Source organism: Perognathus longimembris, chromosome 2 (genome assembly GCF_023159225.1).
Source record: "Perognathus longimembris pacificus isolate PPM17 chromosome 2, ASM2315922v1, whole genome shotgun sequence".
Classification (NCBI taxonomy): Eukaryota; Metazoa; Chordata; class Mammalia; order Rodentia; family Heteromyidae; genus Perognathus; species Perognathus longimembris.
Genome location: NC_063162.1, coordinates 23,480,640 through 23,502,679, shown reverse-complemented (window position 1 = coordinate 23,502,679; position 22,040 = coordinate 23,480,640). Strand labels below are relative to the sequence as shown.

The following is a 22,040-nucleotide window of genomic DNA, read 5'->3' as shown; positions in this document are numbered from 1 at the left end:
CTGGCTTTGAGCCGTGATCCTCAGATCTCAGCTTCCTGAGTAGCTAGGATTACAGGTGTGAGCCACCAGTGCCCAGCTGCAATTTTATATTTATTTACTTATTTTAAAAATTATGTTGTTGGGGCTGGGGATATGGCCTAGTGGCAAGAGTGCTTGCCTCGTATACATGAGGCCCTGGGTTCGATTCCTCAGCACCACATATACAGGAAACTGGCCAGAAGTGGTGCTGTGGCTCAAGTGGCAGAGTGCTAGCCTTGAGCAAAAAAGAAGCCAGGGACAGTACTCAGGCCCTGAGTTCACAGCCTAGGACTGGCCAAAACAACAACAACAACAAAACTATGTTGTTGTACAAAGGAGGTGCCATGTAACACGGCAGCTTATGAACACAAGTGTCATTCCTTTAACATTCTCACCTTCCTTCCATCCACCCCTTCCCTTACTTTTCTTAATTTTGTGATATATACAATGAATGAATTCTAGACTTCACCCCCACTCCCTCCTTCATTCATCACTCACTTGATTTTTCAGTTAGGGTTTTGCTAACTTCTTATGCCTTGAGTTGTCTCAAACCACGATCCTCCTCTCTCTGCTTCTCAGGTATTTTGGATCACAGGCCATGGCCTGTTTACAGTTAGCTTCTTTCTGGGTCAAGGGCTTCAGTAGGCAGGACTGCTTCTCACTTCAAGAGGATCCTATGGGCAGTGGTGAGCCATACAGCCTTTGGAGTCCTGGGTTGGGGTTTTAGTTCTCTCATACACTTACTGGTTGAGTTCAGGTACAGTTTTTTAACCTTCAAAGCCTTGGCTTCTTCATCTGTAAAAGGAAACATTTTCAGAGCTAACTCCTAGGATTGTCATAGGGATGAACAAGGCCTAACACATAGTAAGAGCAAAAGTATAGTTTACCTACGGTCACCACCTATATTCCAGACTCCTGGCACATCATCAGTGCCTAATACATTTGGTGGGATGAAATCTGTAAAGTACGGAAATGTTCTCTGAAGTATTTCATGCTGAGAACAGCTGCTGAGGCAAGGCCAGGGTGTGAGTGCATCCCGGAAACTGCCCTCGGCATGGATGGATACCTATGAGACAAGCTAAATCCCCTAACCTAACCCCTTGCTCACAAGCTACTTTAATGTCTTGTTCTCAGATGGAAGCAGTGTCAAGCCATTAACTTGATATGAACAGATACGGTACCTGATCTTCCCCTGAAGCTAAGAAGCCGCTTTCGATTTCCACTCGTCTTTGGCTGTCTTCCAACTCCTGAGCACCGGGTCTCTTTGGCTATCTGTGGGCTTTGAACTCACCAGTCCCAACCTTAGCACTTCTTTGTGGAAAGCAGCCCTAGAGCAAGGTGAGCTGGGGATGGGATAAAACAGGGACTACAGGATTTAGCCAGATGCAAAACATACTGTTCAGATCACATATTCTGAAGGTGAGACCAGTAAGAACCATCTTTTTGGTCATATAATTGTATAGGTTATAGAAAGAAGGAACTTGAAGTCCTGACAAAAGGAAGCTTTTAAGGAGAAAGGAAAGATAGTTCCAACAGAACTTGGGGCTAGCCTGGTTGCACAGGGTCCTGATGGCCAGAGCTGGTTGGAGAGGAGGAGCAGATCCTAAGTGGCTGGCAGGGTATCTATGGGGCCAAGGACCAGGAAGGTACCTCTCCAGGAGCCAGCAATTGGTTTGCTTTCCTGAGACCTTCCCCCAGCTAGCAGCTATCATTCGACCTCGGGACCTGGCCTTTACTCTGTCTTGTTGTACAACTCAACAACACAACGCAGAACCAATGCTGTTTCTACTTTCCGGCAATGCAAGCCCCATTCTGAGTTGGCAGCTGGGGAAAGGAAATGTTTGTATCTTTTGAAAAATGAGATGGGAGTGATTGACAGAGAATCTTGCATTCCTTAAGCATCTTTTCCAATGAGACTGAGTTGCATGGCCCTGATAAAATAGATGAATGATCCAACGTTGTGATTTTATTTTATTTTTTTTTTGTCAGTCACTGCTATGAAGCCAGTGTTTAGCTGAAGTGGGTGACAGATCCAGACCAACAAGGTATTATACAAAAACCTGGAAGTTTATGGCTGGGCGTGGTGGTTCGGCTCTGTAATCCAAGCTACTTGGGGAGGAAGTAGGAGGATTGTAGTCTCAAGCAACAGCCTGAGGTCCTATCTGAAAAATAATTGAAGCAAGAAGGGTGAGGGACGTGGCTAAAGTAAGCATTTGTCTAACAAATGAACGGTTCTGAGTTCAACCCCAAATAGTATCAAAACCAAACAAAACCTAGGGATTTAGGTTAGCAGGATACATATGAACTCAGAGTGGAGGTCAGGCGTGAAGTCTTCAGTCTAGGATCCAAACCACTGGCTTGCATTGCAGCCTGTGCTATTGTGGCTGTGGTCAAGTGTCTTATCTCCCTCTGCATCTACTTTCTTACCTATAACATGGGCTGACAGCTCCTGCCACATCTAACTCTTATATACATGCGAGGCTCACATTTGATTGAGGAAATTTAACAGAAATGATATCAAGTGACGGCCCATGGCTTACACAGTTGGTGCTCAAATGTAGCAGTCAAACATACTGCTGTTCGTTGAAAACCACATATGCACATGTGACTTTAAACAGCAGAGAATACAAAGTACAAATCTGTCCATCTTTTATCTGTCTTGACATATGATCCTTGTGCCACTTTACCTAGACTAGCAAATTTCTCCCAGCCAGGGACCTCCGGGGTCCTCTGCCATCTTCCTTGCCTTTGGTAACTCCCCAGCTGGACTCTGAACATAGTCTCTTCCCATGACATCTTTCCATCACATCGTTCTTCCTGAATGCTTCTTATGTAGGTGCAACCTCTCCATCCTCCCTTTCTGCCCTCAGGTGGAGCCATCATTTCCAGGTCTCTGTCTATTCCTAGATCCATTGCTGCCAGACAGCCATCCTCCTCCCTTCTTTCTTTCCTCAGCCCTTCTCCATATAGTAAAATAGGAATCTAGCTGAGCATGGTGGCACTCGCCTGTAACCTCAGCATTTTGTGGGCAGAGGCAGGAAATTGAGCTTAAGGCCAGCTGGTGCTACACAATAAGACCCCATCTTTGAAAGAAAATGAATAAAGTATGAGCATGAATTCATATACGTAAGTAAATAAGGAAGCAAAGAGATAGTACTTCCTTGTAGTAGAATATTAGCTAACAAATATAGGACTGTGGACTACAGCACTATTAACCAATGCATGCTAAAGCTAATAAGTAGAAGTTTAGTGAAGAACAGGATATCTACATAAATTCAAAATACTTCCTACCAGATGCTAGTGGTTCATGCTTGTAATTTTAGCTACTCAGGAGGCTGAGATCTAAGGATCAAGATTTGAAGCCAGCTCAGTCAGGAAAGTCTATGAGACTGTTATCTCCAATTAACCACTAAGAAGCCAAAAGTGGAGCGATGGCTCAAGTGGTGGATCTCCAGCCGACTTAATTTTGAGGAGGGCCATATCCTTACCATGTGGACAAATAACCCTGACCCTCCTACAGGCTCAGCATCTCCCCTAAAGCCCATTCACTCATGAAGTAAAAGGGCTCATCTCTACAGCAGCATTGCCTCTTTCCAGACACATCTGTATCAGACCACCACCATTCACAGTCAGCACACAGCTATGAGTGCTAGGGTATAGAAAGTCATGCCAGGAAGGGACAATGGGAGGTCTAGTCTAAACAGACATGCACAGTCCCATGAGTACCAGAGAACCTATGGGGATGGTGAGCACTTGGCCCTCCTCTATTGCTCTTTTATGCAGTCATGACTTCTCAGGCTCATCTCCACCTAGGTGGTCAGAGCCCCTCGGTCCTGTTTTCAGGTTATTCTGTGCTGCATTTCAGTCAAGCCCCTCCCTGCTGGGGAACCATCACAGCTCCCCACGAGCTGTCAAGTCAAGTCTAAACTCCTCTGTCAGGCTTCCTGGCTCTCTCTGCTTTGACCCTCTCTGGATAACATGACAGCCATCTTAATAGTTTTTGAAGGCCCATGACAGAAGAGAAGGGGATTAGTCTGATTTTGTGTTGCCCTAGCAGGCAGATGAAGGTGCTATTAGAGACAGAAATAACAGAGAGACTTAAGAGCCTGAATTTATAGAGAAATCTCCTTTTTTTTGAGTGTGTGAAGTGAATGTGGTGGGGGTGGGGGTGGTTGTAGTGGGGCCAAGGTTGGGTTTCTGAGGACTCTGACAAGGCATAGATTTCTATGTACAGGTCCAATGGGGCTTGCCCTCCATTCACCTATCTAAGGTAGCAGGCAATGGCCCAATATTGCACATCCGATCTCAATGCCCATTGTGTGAAGTTCCTGAGAGTTTAGACAGTTAGGACCCACTATATTTCCTAAATTAATGAAGGAAGGAGCAGAAGATACTTTTTGGATTTTAATGCAATTGTGTGTTTGTGTTTAATGCCTCTAAGTTAGCAGGTGGGGTTGGAGAGATAGGCTGGGCCAAATTATGTAAAATGCTCTTAGCCACAATGAAACATTTGGCCTTTGTTTAAAGGAATAAAAGAAGCAAAGGAGTGCCAGGCACTGGTGGCTCATGTCTGTAATTCTAGCTACTGAGAAGCTGAGATCTGAGAATTGCAGTTTGAAGCCAGCCCAGGCAGAAAACTCTGTGAGGCTCTTGTCTCTAAGTAAGCAGCAAAAAGGCAGAAGTGGAGCTATGGCTCAAGTGGTAGAATGCTAGTCTTGACTGAAGAAAGTTAAGGGACCGCACCCAGGCTTTGAGTTCAAGCCTCAGTACCAGGGAGGCACCCACGCGTGTGCGCACACACACACACACACACACACACATACACACCCTATGTGTTGAAAAATACTTATATAACAGCATATGTTTTCCTCCATAAGCAATCCTGACTCTAGTAACCACCATTGGGCACAACCAACATCCCTCCTCCCCATTGCTAACTCAGAGGGCCACCATAGCTTCTTAAGTAAGGCAGAGAACAGGAACTCCTGCTGTTATTCAACAGTTGTTTTCAAGTGCATTCAGACACAATTTGCCATAGATAGTTGAAGGACTCTCAGTGGAGAGGAGGCTAAGATTTAATCTGTAACCAAATCCTCTCGGCTCCTCCAACTATAACATGGCTAGTTTCCTTGCCTGTTCTGGTCCAGACCACCATGCAGTTGCCTGGATTACTGCAACAGCCTCCTAACTGGTCTGCCTGCCTGTCTGATCTTGCTCCTCTAATCCTTTCTCCAGAGAGCCTAAGTGATCTGTTTAAGTGATAAATCTGATCACACAGCTTGCTCGGCTGCTTAAAAATTTCTGTAATGCTTCTGTGTTGCCTTCAGGACAAACTGAACATTTTAAGCCCCAGCCCCCAATCCCATCTAACCACTCCCCTGGCCCACATGGTTTCAGTCCTACCAAACTACTTGTACACCCAAGACAGAGCACTTCTTTTCCTTCTTAGTCCAAGTCTTTGACTCAACTATTGCCCTTCCCCTCTTCTTCCAGTTAGCTTATCCTCTAGGTCATTTCTTCCAAAGAAACTATCCCAATCACCATTAGTCCAGGCCAGTATCCTTATCGCCTCAAGATTATTCTAGATTTAATCCATCATCTCTTGTCACTTACAATTGCCTCTTTCCACTCTATCTTTCTCTAGTCCATAAACTCCTTAAGGGTAATTTTCTCATTAGATCTTCAACCCTAGTATCTGATAGTTACTGAGAGTGGATGACAGATGACACAATAAGGATGATGGATGGGATGTTTGGTGGGTTGTTGTTTTTCTGGGGGGGGTAGGGTTTTTTGTTCTTTTGTTGATTTTTGGGCTTAAACTCAGGGCCTGAGCACAGTCCCTGAGTTCTTTTGCTCCAGGCTAATGCTCTACCACTTTGAGCCACAGCCCCACTTTGTTTTCTGGTGGTTAGAGATAAGTCTCATGGGCTTTCCTGCCTAGGCTGACTTTGACCCTGAGATCTTAGCCTCCTGAGTAACTAGGATTACAGGCCTGGGCCACCAGTGCCTGGCTGGGCGTAGATTTCTATTCTGTGTACCCGACAACTTTATAACTGGTGATATTCAAAAAAGGAACACAGTGGCCCTCTCCCCCCAGCACAGTGAAAGCATGTCTCTGAAAGTCTCCAGACACAGCCCCAGGGAGCTTAACTGCATGTTGGAGAATGTGCCCTCAGCTCACCTATTGCAGGGAGGTACTGTTAGCTTTACTTCTGGGGCCAAAGACCTGGGTTAAGCCCTCTGCTTTGCAGTTACTATGAGGCCTCAGCTAATTCCTGGCTTTTTTGAGCTTCCTTGCCTGTAAAGCAGAGATGGTACTCACACTGCCAACTTCACATATGCTCAAAACCTTACAGTCAAGTCAAATGTTACTTATACCATCTTTAGGACTTGTGGCAAACACTGAGCAATTCTGGAGCTGTGTAGGAAAACACAATGCCATGTAGAAACTGTCACTTCACAGGCAGAGCAGAGTTAGAGCAGAAACGCCTCCTCTTCCCTATCTGCTATTGCTGGGGGAAATGGTACCACTGGCAGAGCAATGGGATCCACTGGCAGAGGTGCCATTGGCAAAGGTCCAGTGCTCCAGGTGGCAGAGAGAATCCTTGATGCCTACTGCTGTCACCACGGAACAGAGCTCAAGACTTAAGTCATCATGGAAGGTCAGCAGAAAACCAAACTAGACACACTCAGTAAGCCTTCCATTCAGTCCCTTGATTTATATTTTAAGCTAAGTCACAGACAGCCCAACAGTCTATCACTTCCCCAGTGGCAGGACAAATCCCACAGCATCATTTAATTTAAAGGCCTTTTATTAGGAACCAGGGGAATGTGCTGCTTATTCCTCAATAACAGTCTAGAGCAGGTCATCAGGCCCAGGATGGAGAGGTTGTGAGAGGTGCTGTGGTGTGCTCTGCTGCCCTTGCTCAGGGCCTGGAAGGAAAGGCGGTGGCAGCAACGGAGGTTGGCAGGAACTCGTGTTAGCCAACATACCAAGAGCCTAGGGAGGGCTCTCTACCTTCCTTCCAATTCCACTCAAGGCTGGAGCATGCCAGGAGACAGAGCGCGGCTCGTGGGGGCAGGACGCAGCTGTGCTGTCTGGCCCTGGCTTCATTCAGCACTTGTTCACTTGCCTGCCCTCCACTCTTCTTGTCGTTTTGTGATTACATATTTGAAGAACTCATACACAGACCATGCGATGGCTGTGGAGGGGATCTGGTAAATTACTCTAGCCTGTACCCCTCGGAAGTAGGCAGTCACCCCGCCTACTTGATAGACCGTCCTGAAGGCACTTGCCATGCCTGTAATATGTCCTGTAATGTTTGAGTTCAAAGCCAGGGATTCCTGGGTGTTGAGCAGTGTTTTGCAAACGTCCAGTGGGGTTGTGGCAGCGGCAGCTACAGCTCCTGCACAGGCTCCGGAGAGAACGTGGGAACTGGGGTTGTACCGTCTCTGAGGGTTAAAGTGCTCCTGCAGGAATTCATAGGTCATGAAGTGAATGGCTTGGAAGGGAACATTCATGGTTAGCTGAGTCGTGTAGCTGCGGTAAAAGGCCCCGGCCCCTTCATTTTGCCACACTGCCCGTACACAGTCTGTCACACGGTGGTATGGTGAGTTGTACATCTGCATCCTCTGCTTGATTACTTGGGAGTGTTACCAACAAGGAGAGAAATGGTGACGGCAACCAGCCGGTGACCAAGAGTGTCCAGATTCAGGGTCCCAATCAGCAGATCAGCCAATGGAATGGAGAGAGAGAGAAAAAAAAACAAAACAGTATGAATGAGCTGCCCATTACTCTGGGAAGGTCATGTTTCCCTTTCTTAAGGGGCAAGGAATTAAAAAAAAAAATAGCCACAACTCCCAACAGGATTTCATTAAAATTAGCCAGTGGATGGATGGACACCTACAATTTAGTAACTCCGAAGTGTCTCCTTAAAATGAGTACCTATGTATTATGACTGCCTTACCCTTTCCCAACTCCCAACAACAGACGACTGAGTGGCAGTGAATGTAATAGCAAACACAGAGCCCTAACAATCCCAGTGGCTGGGTACGAGGAGAAACATCTAACTTCAAATATGAGGATGGCGATTCTCCCAGTGCTATCAAAATGAAAACAAGACTCTTTTTTTTGGCCAGTCCTGGGCCTTGGACTCAGGGCCTGAACACTGTCCCTGGCTTCTTCCCGCTCAAGGCTAGCACTCTGCCACCTGAGCCACAGCGCCCCCTCTGGCCGTTTTCCATATATGTGGTGCTGGGGAATCGAACCAAGAGCTTCATGTGTAGGAGGCAAGCACTCTTGCCACTAGGCCATATTCCCAGTCCCGAAAACAAGACTCTTAACCAAAGGGTTTGGCTTCAGTTTCCAAATGTCTGCTATGCTCTCAGGTGGAACTCGTGTTGTGAGTTCTGTGGATTTCTAGCTTTCCTTGCGCTCTTTCTATGCCACGGCCTTGCCCAGACATAAGGAACATGGCAACCATGCCAGCCCTTCAGTCTCACAATGGTAATGTTTCTGGAGAATTATTTCTCCAACTGGAAAGTCAGCACCCAGGCAGCAAGGCAAAGATCAAGCTCTACAATGTCATCTTTAGTCTTAACTATCTATCTCCATTCCCAGTAAAAGAATACTTTTCACAGTCAAAAGCCATCTTTGAAGAATAACAAAATAATCTGAAAACTTTTGGGAGATCAAATCTTCTAGGAAGAAGGCCCGGAAACAGGCCATTAGAACTAATTTTTCTAGAGAAGCAGCAAAGACAAATCACATTCAGAAGAATGGTTCCTGAACAAGTTCTTCCCAAGTGCTGAAAATAAGGAGGGAGCACCCTCTACTGGTAAAATAATGCAGGAGGATTTCCCACTCACACTGACTGATATGCTCTGACTCTCCCCCCGCCCCGCAAGCCAGAAATGAAATAGGCCAGGCATGCAGATGAGGCAGCCAAGCAGATGGGGTGAGGAATCATTACCTTCCGCTGGATTCATGGCTGCATCATGAAGTAATGTTGCCACACACCCAGCTGCACCTGCAAATGAGAAAACAACTGCCACATGTGAGGCCAGGTGGGTGGGCACTTCCTGGAGGTCCTGAGTAAAGGGGAGTGGCTGCGGTGCCACAGTAAGCCACAGCGAGCAAAGGGAAATGTTAAGAGCCAGTCCAAAGAAAGGGAACCCAACTGCTCCTAAATTCCTGTGATGCTTGCTCCCACCAAATCAGTAAGGCCTTCAGTGAACATTCCGCATCTAACCGGAAGGCCCCAAAGAGGCAGAGAATGACCCAGATTTCAGCAGCACGGATGGTTCTAAGAATGCAGCTTAGGCCCCATAGGAAGCTGGCACACTGCCGACAGAGGATGGCATCAACTGCCTCCAATTTGGGAGATTGTGGTGGTTCAGATCTTCACCACAGACCCTGCCTTCCGTCCTACTGCCCCTCCCCACCCCCATGCTGCCAAACCCGCTCCAGATCCTAACACTTGTCCATCCGGTCCTTCCCTCCACATTACCAGGCATTTGAAGTTGATGCCAGGGAGATGAGAGGAAAAAGTCAAGCTGGTAGGTTAGGGAGGGAACTGTGCCCCTTTGTTGAGGTGCCCCAAAGGAGGGGTGGGGTTGAAGCGGCCCGTTGTCTGAAAACATCAGCTTTGGAAGTCCCTCACCTATAATCTGGCCTACCCCAGCCCAAAGCTGCAGCGCCAAACCATGCTGAGACTGGGAAGCACTGACAGCAGCAAAGCCCAAAGAGTCGGGAAAGTGGGGGAACCAGCACAGGAAGGCTTAATACCATTGGCAATATGGCTATTGCCCCCTGGGTGGATTACATCACTCAATGTCTTTTTTAACTTTTCGTAGCAGGCAAAATAGAGGGCGTGGGCAGGCCCTGCGCCTGTTGCTGTGACATTCAGCCCCCGCATGGGCCTCCACAGGCCCTCCGTTCTTATAATCCTCCAGAGGGCCTCCAACACATTGCGGTAGCGGGCGGCTGGGTCAGGCTGTAGACTCTGCATCCGGGTCTGAAAGTAGAGCAAGGAGAAGTGCAAGGTCAGTGCTGACAATTCCTCACCCCACCTCAACACTCAGACTGTGGATACTGGGCGAACATGCAACCACACTCAGCTGTGGAAATAACACCTGGCATCCAGCATATTACTTCACCCCAAATCTATGCCCCACCTTTCCTAATCTTGGGTTTTTTTTGGTGTTGCTTTTTTTGTGTCAGTCCTGGGGCTTGAATTCAGGACCTGGGCGATGTCACTGAGCTTCTTTTGCTCAAGGCTAGTGCTCTACCACTTGAATCACAAAGACACTTACAGGCTGTTCATTGGACTTTCCTGTCTTGGCTGGCTTCAAACTGCAATCCACAGATCTTAACTTCCTGAGTAAGCTAGTTTTACAGGCCTGAGCCACCAGTGCCCAGCCACCAAATCTTGGACTTTTCTTTCACTACTACTCCCTCTGAGAACATTGCCACTTGTGTGAATGTCCTCAAAGTCCAAAATTATTCATTGCCCCAATCAAGTCTGTGATTCACAAGTTGCTTTTCTACCTTAATAAACTCAGGCTAACAGTAGTGGTACTCATTAGACACTATGCTGAAAATGAACTATACAACATGTAGGTAGGGATGGGAGGGAAAAACTGGGAGAGAGCAGGGAAAGGACTAGAAGAACATTATCTAAAAAAGAAATATACTCCTGTGCTAGCCTTGAGCAAAAGAGCTCAGGGTCAGCGCCCAAGCTCTGAGTTAGGTCCCATGACGAGCATAAAAAAAAAAAAATACTACTTATCTGACTTATGTAACCGTAACCCCTTTGCATATCAATAAAAATCAAATTTAAAAACTCAGGCTTAAATTTTAAGCATTTACTGCCTACAACATAGATTGTGTTTTATTTGTAAACACTGCTCCGGGCCCTGCTTCCTGATCATACAATATACTAATGAGAAGGTAGCTCATCTTTTGAGCTATCTTCAAACTCTTCAACTACCTTTCAAACTATCTGGCATTAGCAGTCTGGTCTGTAAGTTAGAATCTTGGCATAAGTAGCATTCTTAATAAATGCTGATTAATAATGTAATTTCCTGAGCTCAAATTTGGATAGATGGGGAATATCTAGCTGGGAACCAACCTGGTCTCTTAACATTGAAAGGCTTTGCAGATTTCTTACCTAAATTGACTGGATCTCAACATGGGCATCAGCAAATAAAATTAGTCTCTGTGAAACACAATCTTTGGAATCTCTTGAAGAGTTAAGGATTGGAAAAGAATAAAGTACATGGGAGATACTTGTATCATGTTCATGAACAAAGTTTTATTGAGCTTTGAGGCTTTCACTTCAAACACTTCCTCATATCACATCTTCCCTGAACTATGGCTTTCCCATGTCAAAATCAAAAGTAGTTTGGAAACTCACAATTTAAAACCAAAGTCAGGGGCTGGTAGCTCACATCTGTAATACTAGCTACTCAGGAGGCTGAGATCTGAGGATTGTGGTCTGAAGCTAGCCACAGCAGGAATGTCTGTGAGACTCTTATCTCCATTAAACTACAAAAAAAAAAAGAGCCAGAAGTGGAGTTGTGGCTCCAGTGGTAGAGTATTAGCCTTGAGCCAAACGCTCAGGGACAGCACCCAGCCCTTGAGTTCAAGTCGAAAAACTGGCACACACAAAAATATCATTATCTAATGCCTGGCACACAGAAAGCATTTAAGGTTTATTTGCTGAATGACTCTTTTGTCATATAGCCATCTCTGCAGTTCAGGAAAAACCACAGCCATTGGTCAGCCAATAGAGGGCGACTAATGACCACAGTTTAAACTCCTAATTCACTGTAATCATTAAATTCAGATTGGATTTAAAAACTTGAACCCTCTGATTCAAGTTGGCCAAGTGGAATCCAAGAGCAATTTCTTAAGAGCATGAGAGAAAAGAAATGAACCAGATTAACAAGTCCTGGTTAGCCTTAAGCAATCCACATTCTACTAGTTACTTTCTACTGTCTGCTAGGAATCAAAACTGCATGTTTAACATGCTCATTATTGGCCACTGTATCAGAAATACACAGTATCACTTAACAATGCTGTTTCCAAAAGTGTGTTAGAAACTGATCTTGTGCAAGATGGATGTTCAGAAGTCTCAATGCTCTGCTGGAGTCAAGGGCATGTATTTGCTAATCAGCCCTGAAGTTCAGGCCTCTGCAGCCAGCAACGCTTCACCTCCAGGAGAAAACTGGAGGGTAAGTCTGAATATTTTACACACATCTAAATCTAATCCAATAATTCCAACTCAATAAGAATGCACCTTTATAGAAAGAGTCAGGCAGAAGCCATGCCAAATATAAAAATAAATATAGGTGTCCAAATCTGTGAGCCAATAAATCTACCTTTTGCTCAAAGATGAAAACTCTCTAAGAATTTATGAAAAGCTTTAGTATGAACAAAACACTGGCTTTGAAGAAGTCAAACAAATGAGGTCAGTGGTTTGGTAAAAGACAAGTCACATCTGAGTTAGGAAGCCTGTGTTGGAGCACCAGCTTTGCTCGATGTGTTGTTTTGGGTTATGTCACTTAAACCTCTGTAAGCTTTAAAATGATCTTTTATAACATGAAGCTAAGAATGGTAGGTTCATAGTGCTGCTGTGGGATTTTAAACAAATAAAGCATGTGAAAACCATGGATAATTCATAATGGGCCATAAGTGCAAGGCTTTTTATTGTATTAAAATGATTCAAAGATACATTTGTTCATATCCAAGAATATACAGATCATAGCAGCATTGTCTCTTATCAGTTTACAAATAAGCTTATGCAACTAATTAGTCATACTCCAGGAATAAATCACGTTTCTCTCTGCATTGTTTTTCTAAAGTTTCTCTGTGGTACTTAATGACTTACGTTACATGTCCAGTGGTTAATCTAAAGGTCACATATCCAACAAGCTTTACTGTGAAATTCTTGGCCTCCTTGGTTCTTGAGATTTGCTTCTGGGAGGCTATAAGGAAGGCCTGAGTCACAGAGACTAGATTCAAGTCATGACTCTGCACTTACTGACCTCTGACATGTTACCTAACTGCTTCCCAAGCCTCCTGTCTTCATCTATAAAATAATGAAAGTGGTGTCAACCTTCTGAAACTGTTCCAAGGACCGAAACTTTTGAAAGTACTTATATCCAAGAACTGGTACTTGAATATTTAACTATCATTATTAGATGCAAGATCAAGTAAGCCAATACTTCCATGGCCTTTTACTGGTGAATGTGTACAGAGAATCATTTATGTGAGGGAGTTTAGAGACTCCTGTCCCTTTGTTCTTTCCCTCTTTATTGTATTATATGTCAATACTTGTGCCACTACCACAGAATCACAAACAGCACTTGTACAGGTGGGTACTTAGACAGATGACTGTGTAAAGGGTTCCGGTTGCTTTGGGTCACAGAACCTGTCCCTATAGGTAAAAAGTCCCTGACACTCGATTCTAAGGCCTAGAAAAGGAAACTGAGATTTGTCTGGGTTCCCAAACCTCCTATTATGACCATGGAAATAAATGGATAGCCATAGCCTACCAAGGCTGTATTGACTCTCCATGGTCCCTCCCAAGGATATTTTAAGGCAACCTGACCCTGATAAGTGTGTGGGAATACATAGACCTGCATGCCAAAAGGCAACGTCAGCTTTCCTGTGCAAACACCATGGTTTTTGCCCTTTCTGCTCTAATACGGATACTTGCTTCTAGTCCAGTCTTAGGGTCTAGCTGGACTGCTTTCCCTCTGTACCATCCATTTGTGTAAAAGAAGAACAGCCATCAGAAGACAAGTGGACAAGGAATCCCTATCTCAAGGAAAGGATTTGAGTTTTCAAGTCAGGCCTGCACAAAAAATTTTAAAATACTGCTACTATTCTCCCTTTTAATTATTTAGATCTCAGCACCAGCAGCAAATCTGTTATTTTTGAAGATTCCTGAGTATTTTTCTTGCAGGTCAAACAATTACTTCTTTAATGTAGGGTCCACAGGCAGGACTATAATGGTGCATGAGTCATTTAAAAAAAAAATAGATGAATAGGAATAGTTTCCTTGGCAAGCTAGAAGCCACTTATTCCAGTAATGCTGTGGTTATGAAAAAAAAAAAAAAACCAAAAGGAGGAATTTCCAGAACTCCTCTTTCACAAGTGCTTCCTAAATGGTTTCACAAGCCTTAGGGTAGTAGTGTCCAGGCTTTCCAAATGTTATCTCTGACCACAAGCAGTTGGGATCCTCAAGCAACTGGAATCCCTCATCAGATTTGCCATATTTGAGTCTAAGTGTTCTCCCCTTCTACAAAATAAATCATTTGACTGGTATTTGTCACAGGACAAAGATGTGCTCTCATTAAGGATTTGCTAGAGACATTTCTAACAGGAGAATTTATAAAGTGTTTACAGTGACAGTAGCTTTATGTAAATACAAGGAGTAAGAAGACAGCCTTCCATTATGTAACAGTACAATAGTTAAACTGTTAAGTCGTAGTAACATTTCTAAGCCAGTCACTTTACCCTACGGTACTTTCCAAGCCATTAAGTAATTTTCATTGCTTTCTTTAATCTGTTTTCCACTTGGTCAATCCTTCAGGTACTCTTCCCAAAACCTATCACCTTAAACCCTGCATTCTACTCACAGCGGAAGTAAAGTGAGGTCAGTCTGCAGCTAGGTCATATGAACTTTGGGATATGCAGCATGATCATCTCGGTCATTCAACCTAAAGTCTATTACCTGAGTGTTGGAATCTTTTTATTTACATTCATTTACATTTAATAGTTCTCTCCCCGATTATTTCTTTTAAGGGAAATGTTTAAGGGAAGACAGAGCAAAGACTCTTTATCAGTTACCAGGCCTGAAGAATACCTCCTCAGGCCCTAAGATGCCAAGTTCTTCTAATGTTCACCTTAGTCAAATGCATTTAATTACATTTTCTATGCAGATGGCCCTTGTTAGGAGTTACTCTGTAATGTTGTAAAATGCTCCTGTCAAGTGTGTCATTCACAAAGCTTCCTGAGAACTTTCCCTATTTCCTCATTCACCTTACTAATGAAAGCGTGAAAGAGTGCTAGAGACAGGGGCAAGCAGGGGGGGATCTACTTTGCAATGCCCAAATTGATACTACTTTTCAATACATTTTCCTAATTTGAGAAAACACACACCAAAAAAACTGCCAGGATTATCATTTGATAATGTGTAGTCACCAATCCCTATTATACTCTTACAACAGTCCTCTGGGTTTATTTCCCTCTCGATTTAAACCTCACCTTTAGGGTGGCTGGTATCTTTACTAATGGACAAGAACTATTTTTTTTCCTCAATAGTTTATTTTCATCTTCACCTAGCTTTCTTCAGGACTTGACTTCTGTATCCATTAGTCATCCTGCTTGGTTGTGGATGCAATTAGTTTTACTTTCCTGGTAATCATGTCATCCTGCTCATCGTGTTCTACTTTCTTCACACATCTACTTTCTAATTGTCACACTTCTCTTCTAGGCACCCCCTCTTTTTTTAAATTTCTCAATTTCAGATGCCCTCGCAAAACATACTGTCAGTTTATTCCGCGTGTGTGTGTGTGTGTGTGTGTGTGTGTGCGCGCGCTAATGTGCTCCCAGAACATTTAGCCTGAATCTCAAGCTTGATTTTCATGCTCAGGAAATAATGTGGGATATCAAGCTTGTTTTACAGAGAAACTGAAACCTCTTCCTGAACATGACCTTTCCCATATCACTACCAGTGGGATACTCTAACTTCTGACTGCTCAATGATTTCCAGTCACTCATGGGTTAAGATTTAATATGATCTTTACCTAACTGAGAGATCCCAGTTCCTGCCCTGTCACTCCTAAGGGAAGACACAGGAAGCATCTTGCCAAAAGCACCTACCGGACGAACACCTCAAGCCACGAGATGCATTTCACCGTCTGCTTCAGGCCTGATGGCACCACCAAAATTTAGTAGCACTTACCTGTACTTCGGGATTCCCCCATCCCACCCTATTCCTGTTTAGTCCCAGGTGGGTTCCGGAGCTTTCTTTTGTAACAGATTTTTTGGTAAGGAGTCCGGATTCAGATCTCAATGACGGTTAGAAATAGGTCCTGCTTCCTGGCTAGGATATGATCCCAGCCAGTAACCTTGCTTGCATGGAGTTTCGGTTCAAATCGTGTAGGTGCCAGGAAGGAACCTGGCGGCTCCGTCTCTCTGTCGGGATCCTGGCTCTAGACACGACTCCGGGTCGGGTCAGCCCCAGGTAGGGTTCGGAGCCCGGTGCAGGTTCTCACCTTGACGCAGTCGATGGGGTACATCACGCAATGCTCCAGGATCCCGGCCACGGCGCCCGCCACCATGTGCGTGGTGACAGTGGCTCCAGCCGGCAGTGCCTCATAGTCTGGGCCAGAATCCGGATCCTGCCGTACCGGGGGCCTGCAGGCCCCGGCCTCCCCGCCGCCGGGCCCCCGGCCCACGCCCCGCTGCAGCCACCCGTCCAGCAGCGCCGACTCCCCGGGGCTCCGCCCGGGCCCAGCTGCCGGCCCCCCCGCCACGCCGCCTGCACTCCGCCCCTCCAATTCCATCCACCCGGGCCAGCCGCGGCGCCCGACCGCGCCACCGCCGCCACCACTACCGCCGCCGCCCCCCGGCCCCGTTGCGTCCGCCTCAGGCGCAACCCAGAGAGCCCGGGGCCTCTGGCTCCCGCTTGGCCCCGCGAACACGCCCCCCAAGGCCAGCCATTGGTGCAGACGCCACCTTAGCCCCACCCCCTTCCTCTGGTAGAGAAAATATGTCCGTGGTATTCGCGAAATCGCCTGTCATTCTTCCGAGCGGAGGCGCTGCTGCCGCCTAGATCCCACCCTTTCCCCTTTGATCTTGGAAGCTTCTTGTTTATTGGCCATCGATTGGCGGACTTGGAAGCTAAGCCCGCCTTTGACTTTTCAGGGGCGGGAGAAACTTCAGGCTCAACTTGGATAGGCTCAACCGCTCCAGATACTTTAGCGGTGACCATTGGCCCTTACCACGCCAGTCTCTGATTGGCTACGAAAAGAAGCGCCTGGGCGCTATGGGGACCGGCTCTTGGGCCCCAGCGTGGTGCCTGGTGGGACTTTGGGTCCCTCGGCGTGGATCGCCCAGGAGGGGGGCCGTGCTGGGCCTCCGAGGTCAAACCGCTAACGAGTGCCGTTACAGCTAATGTTCCAGTGCAAGCCCCGGGTGCCGGGACGCGCAGCTCCGGGACGCGCGGCCCGGGCGCGAGCGCGGTGTTCCCGCGGGATCTCAGGGGCGGGGGCGGGGCCGTCCGGGCACTGGATTCCCTGGCACCGCGAGTGTGGGCAGCTGTTGTAACCGGCGGGCGGAGCTCCACCTCCGAGGGCACCGCAGAGTGCGGGGAGACTACGAGCCGGGTCTGGGGCCTTGGACCCGCTGAGCCTCAGGCTCCAGCCCCGGCAGTGGGCTTCGCTCCTAAAGTTGTTTAATGAGCCCCGCAATGGTTGAATAAATGGATTCTCCTGGGCTCGGCGTTGGCTGGGCCTTGCGCCAAGGACTACCGGGAATTCAGACGCTGACTTGGGAAAGGGATGGTTCAGAGGTGGCGACGGATGAAGTGGTGGATCCAGACGGCATCGCCCGGGCAGCCGAGAGGGTGTGGTGACTACAAGGAAGCTCGGAGTTACAGCTTGCCCAGAGTCTGAAAACTTAGCCTCTCGTCCCCGAGCTGATTCATCTGATTAAATCCCTCCGCCTGGGATGATCGCCTTTTGTGACAGCTCTACTGTCGCCCCCGGGCTTGGGGTACGATCAGTGGTTGTGGAACGGTACCGGCGGCCTGTCCAGGAAGCCAGCCATGGAAAAGGATACGGGAAGGACCGGCGCTGCTGAGGACCCCAGGCGCCCGTTCCACTCCACCTGCCCCGCTTCCCCACTTTCACACTGGAGCGTGTTTGCACAAGCTTGCCCAGTCCAGTTTCCTGTTCTGCTTTTAATACCCAATTTAATGAGATGATGCAACTGTTAAACTTTTCCATCCGGTTATAGCGTCTCCTTAAGTGGTGGAGATTTAGCCCTTTTTAGGGCTCTCTCCCTCCCTCCCTTCCTCTTCTCCCTTCATCTGTACTCTTCTAGCAGGTGGCTAAGGACTTTGGATTGTGACCTTTTGGAAAAATAATAAAACTACAAATCAGCATCCCCACTATCCTCCCTCATGCATGCACACACAGGCAATTTTGCACATAACTCCTGAGTTTCAGAGTGCTTGAAGGTGACTCCCTAGGGGTTCATTAACCTCAGGTTAGGGACTTCTCACAGAGAATTCAAGCATCTCTGTGGTCTAGTTCATTTCCCTTGAGAAATGAAGAGACCTCAGAAAAAACAACAACCCAGTCCTGTTGGCATACTCATTTGTTACTGACCAGTTTACTCCAGGAATGAGCCATACCTGCTGTTAAGTGCTTTTTCCCTCCTTAAATTCTATATTTCACTTTGCCCAAGTCAATGCAGAGTGCCTCACCCCTAAACATCCCAGACTAGTCACTGTCCTCTGCTTGTTTAGACAGTGTCATCTTGTTGCTAGACTATACTACCAAATTTGACAGTCTTAAAAATACCTCTTTTTCCCTAACAACATCCATGAACTCCAGGCCCACGTCATATATGACCTTAGTCATTGTATGAACTTTTTATCATTAAGATTAGATATACCCTTCAGTAAAAAGACTATAATTAAACTGCTTTCCTGGAGCGTTATCAAAGAATGTAATGGTCTATTGTCCTTGACATATCAGTAAGGATGAGATTTGGGTTGGTTGTATTTTTAATGTTTTGTGATACTGAGTCCTTTATAAAAATATGGACTCGTTATCAAAGCAACTAGCCAGGGTTAAGGGGATAGCAAAATTAATAGTAAAACAATATCATTAACCAAAACCTTATGGCAGCATATTTGGGCCTCAAACCATAACCCTTGAATCCCCTGAGTTATCTGTGTGACTTTCCTGGCTATTCTTCAGGTCCATTTCCTTGTGTGTGTGGGGGGGGGGGGTCGGGGGAAGGTGAGGGGGAGACTAGGGGGGTTGTGGGTGTTATTTGTTTCCCAATGCTTAACATCAAATCCAGGACATGTATATGCTAGCAAATATTCTGCCAGTGAGCTACTCCCCAAACGCTGAGTCTGTTTCGTTACTGCGTTTTTTTTTTTTGGCCAGTCCTGGGCCTTGGACTCAGGGCCTGAGCACTGTCCCTGGCTTCTCTTTGCTCAAGGCTAGCACTCTGCCACTTGAGCCACAGCACCACTTCTGGCCATTTTCTATATATGTGGTGCTGGGGAATCGAACCCAGGGCTTCGTGTATACCAGTCAAGCACTCTTGCCACTAGGCCATATTCCCAGCCCACTGCATTTTTTTAATTAAAGGCACATCCTTAACTGTTTTACCTGGACTTCTGCATTTTCCAGTGCTCACTTCCTCATTGCCTTCTTTTTTTTTTTTCCTCCAATGTTTATTAGCGTTCATTTGTACAAAGGGATTTTCCCCCAAAGATTTCTTTATTGAGATTAAGTAGCTACATAAATTTCATAGTAGTGTGGCATAGTGATGCTTGGCTAAAGTCACAAACACATTTTACCCTTCACAATGATAAACCATCATTCTAATCTACAAAGCTTATGAACTCAATGAACACTAACAAAACTATTTTTTTCCAGATCAGGTGAAAAGTATGTTTCTTTCCTTTTGCTTAGTATCATCTGTTCCCTCTTTCTCATTCCCTCCCTCCCATCCCTGCCCTTGAGTTGCTTGGTTCACTTTCATCAATGTCTAGCACAGCTGATGGGCCCCTCTGCTTGTATTTTTTCAACAGCTTTCCATTGATTCTGTGCCCTCCTCTCAGATTCACGCAGATATGCACATGTATACACCGTATATGAGGTAAAGAATACAAAGTCATCTAAAAACAGTAGGACAAATTAAGATGTCCTTTGTTTCCTTATCTTTAGGTACAAAGGGATTTGTTTGTGATATTTCCATGTATGCATACAGTGTATTCCAATCAAAACCATCCCCTCTCAGTCCCCCATAGCTGGGGAAGACTAATATCCTTTTTTGGAACAATTTCTCAGTAGGTTTCACTAATATTTTCAAACATGTATAAAATAAAGCCATTTTCACAAGATTGATTATGCTCATCTATCTAGTATCCTCTTCAGTTTCTTCAGTGTTTTATAGTTTTCATTGCAGAAACCTTTAACCTCCTGTTACATTTATTCCTAGGTATTTAATGTATTTTGAGGCCACTGTAAATGAGATTTATTCTGATTTGTTTCTCAGTCTGTTCATTAGTAATTTGTAAAAAAGTTACTTTTTTTTATTTTGACAGTCCTGGGGCTTGAATTCAGGGCCTGACCACTCTCCCTGGCTTCTTTTTACTCAAGGCTAGCACTCTTCCACTTGAACCACAGCACCACTTCCGGCTTTTTCTGTGTATGTGATGCTGAGGAATCGAACCCAGGGCTTCATACATGCTAGGCAGGCACTCTACCACTGAGCCACATTCCCAGCCCCCAAAACTACATTAAAAAAAATGTTTGGCTTTGCATCCTGCTACTTTGCTGAAAATGCTTATTAGATCTAAGTGTTTTTCTTTTTAGTCTTTAGGGTCCTTTATAAGACTTCTATCAAATGTAAATAGGGATAATTTGACTTCTTTTCTTATTTGTATCCCTTTTATTTCATTCTCTTGCCTTATTGGGATGGCTAAGAATGTTAACACTATATTGAATGAATGAGGAGAGTGGACACCTTGTCTCATTCCTGACTTTTATAGGCAATAATTTTGGTTTTTCCCCCATTTATAATGTTGACTATAGGTTTATCATATATAACCTTTACCATATTGAGATGTGTTCCTTCTGGTCCTAGTTTAAGGCTTTTTATCATGAAGAGATGCTGAATTTGGTCAAAGGCTTTTTCTGCACCTATTAAAATGACCACATGAGTGTGTGTGTGTGTGTGTGTGTGTGTGTGTGTGTGTGTGTGTGTGTGTGTGTACTATTAGGGCTTGAAATGAGGACCTCACACTCTTGCTTAACTTTTTCACTTAAGACTGGCTCCCATAGCTGGGCAGCAGTGGCTCATGCCTACAATCCTAGCTACTCAAACGGCTGAGATCTGAGAATTGCAATTCAAAGCCAGCCCAAGCAGTAGAGTCTGTGAGACTCTTATCTCCAACTAACCCCCAGAAAGCCAGAAGTAGTGCTGTGGCTCAAAGAGGTAGTGTGCTAGCCTTGAGTGGAAGAGCTCAGGCCCTGATTTCAAGCCACATCACTAACAACAACAACAACAACAAAAAAGACTAGAACTCTACCACTTAGCCATACTCCATTTATTTTTCTTGGTTAACTGGAGATGAGTCTCTTGAATTTGTTTGACTGGAGTGGTTTTAAACTAGGATCCTCAGATCTCAGCCTCCTGAGTAGCTCATGTGATTTTGTCCTTTATCTGTTTATATACTGTTTTATTGTTATCAACTATTTCATTAGCATACATTAATTGTATAAGAGTTTCACTATGTCGTTGCCACACATGTATACAATGTATCTCAATCAACTTCACCCCATCTATCTCTCTTTTCCCACTTCCCCTTAAAACAATTTCAATACATTTCACTATTTTAATATAGCAAATAAACGACTTCAACCATATTCATTCTCATTCAACCTCCCTCCTCTTACTAGCAGTGTTCTCCCCACCTCAGCATTAGGTTTTTTATTTGTATGTACGGAACCATTCTTGTAGCCTTAGAATGAAACCAAGTTGATCAGGGTTGTATGATCTTTTTAATGTGTTGTTGAATTTGGTTTGTGAGTATTTTGTTGAGAACTTCTTTTTATTTCTAGGAATTTTTAAATTTCCTCTTATTTTTTCCATGATTGACTAAGCATTCCAAAATGAATTGCTCAGTCCCCATGTATTAGGATATTTTCTGTGGTTTGTCTTGTTATTGATACCTAGTTTAAAAAAATGATACTTA

The 22,040-nt window shown here is 45.2% G+C and overlaps 1 protein-coding gene across 2 annotated transcripts; it reads right to left on the bottom strand.

Annotated features, from left to right (window-relative positions):
- Positions 1-6,812: 6,812 nt before the first annotated feature.
- On the bottom strand, positions 6,813-16,714 carry Slc25a28 (solute carrier family 25 member 28). 2 transcript variants are annotated; one of them, XM_048338502.1, is made up of 4 exons: positions 16,309-16,714; positions 9,806-10,034; positions 8,991-9,047; positions 6,813-7,661 (listed from the first exon to the last, which is right to left on the bottom strand). In XM_048338502.1, the coding sequence occupies exons 1-4, from the start codon at positions 16,597-16,599 to the stop codon at positions 7,144-7,146; spliced, it is 1,095 nt and encodes a 364-aa protein (XP_048194459.1). In that variant the 5' UTR covers positions 16,600-16,714; the 3' UTR covers positions 6,813-7,143. The 2 variants fall into 2 exon arrangements, with proteins under 2 accessions (XP_048194459.1, XP_048194460.1); XM_048338503.1 differs by lacking the exon at positions 16,309-16,714 and having other exon boundaries at positions 9,528-9,949.
- Positions 16,715-22,040: the final 5,326 nt, after the last annotated feature.

What these genes read in the sequence shown, in the direction of transcription:
- Slc25a28 (XM_048338502.1), bottom strand. Translation starts at nt 16,599, where the DNA reads ATGGAATTGGAGGGGCGGAGTGCAGGCGGCGTGGCGGGGGGGCCGGCA. An exon ending in ACCCCATCGACTGCGTCAAG is followed by an intron (nt 10,035 to 16,308) that starts GTGAGAACCTGC and finishes CTCTACTTTCAG; the next exon opens with ACCCGGATGCAGAGTCTACA. An exon ending in CAATAGCCATATTGCCAATG is followed by an intron (nt 9,048 to 9,805) that starts GTATTAAGCCTT and finishes TCTCATTTGCAG; the next exon opens with GTGCAGCTGGGTGTGTGGCA.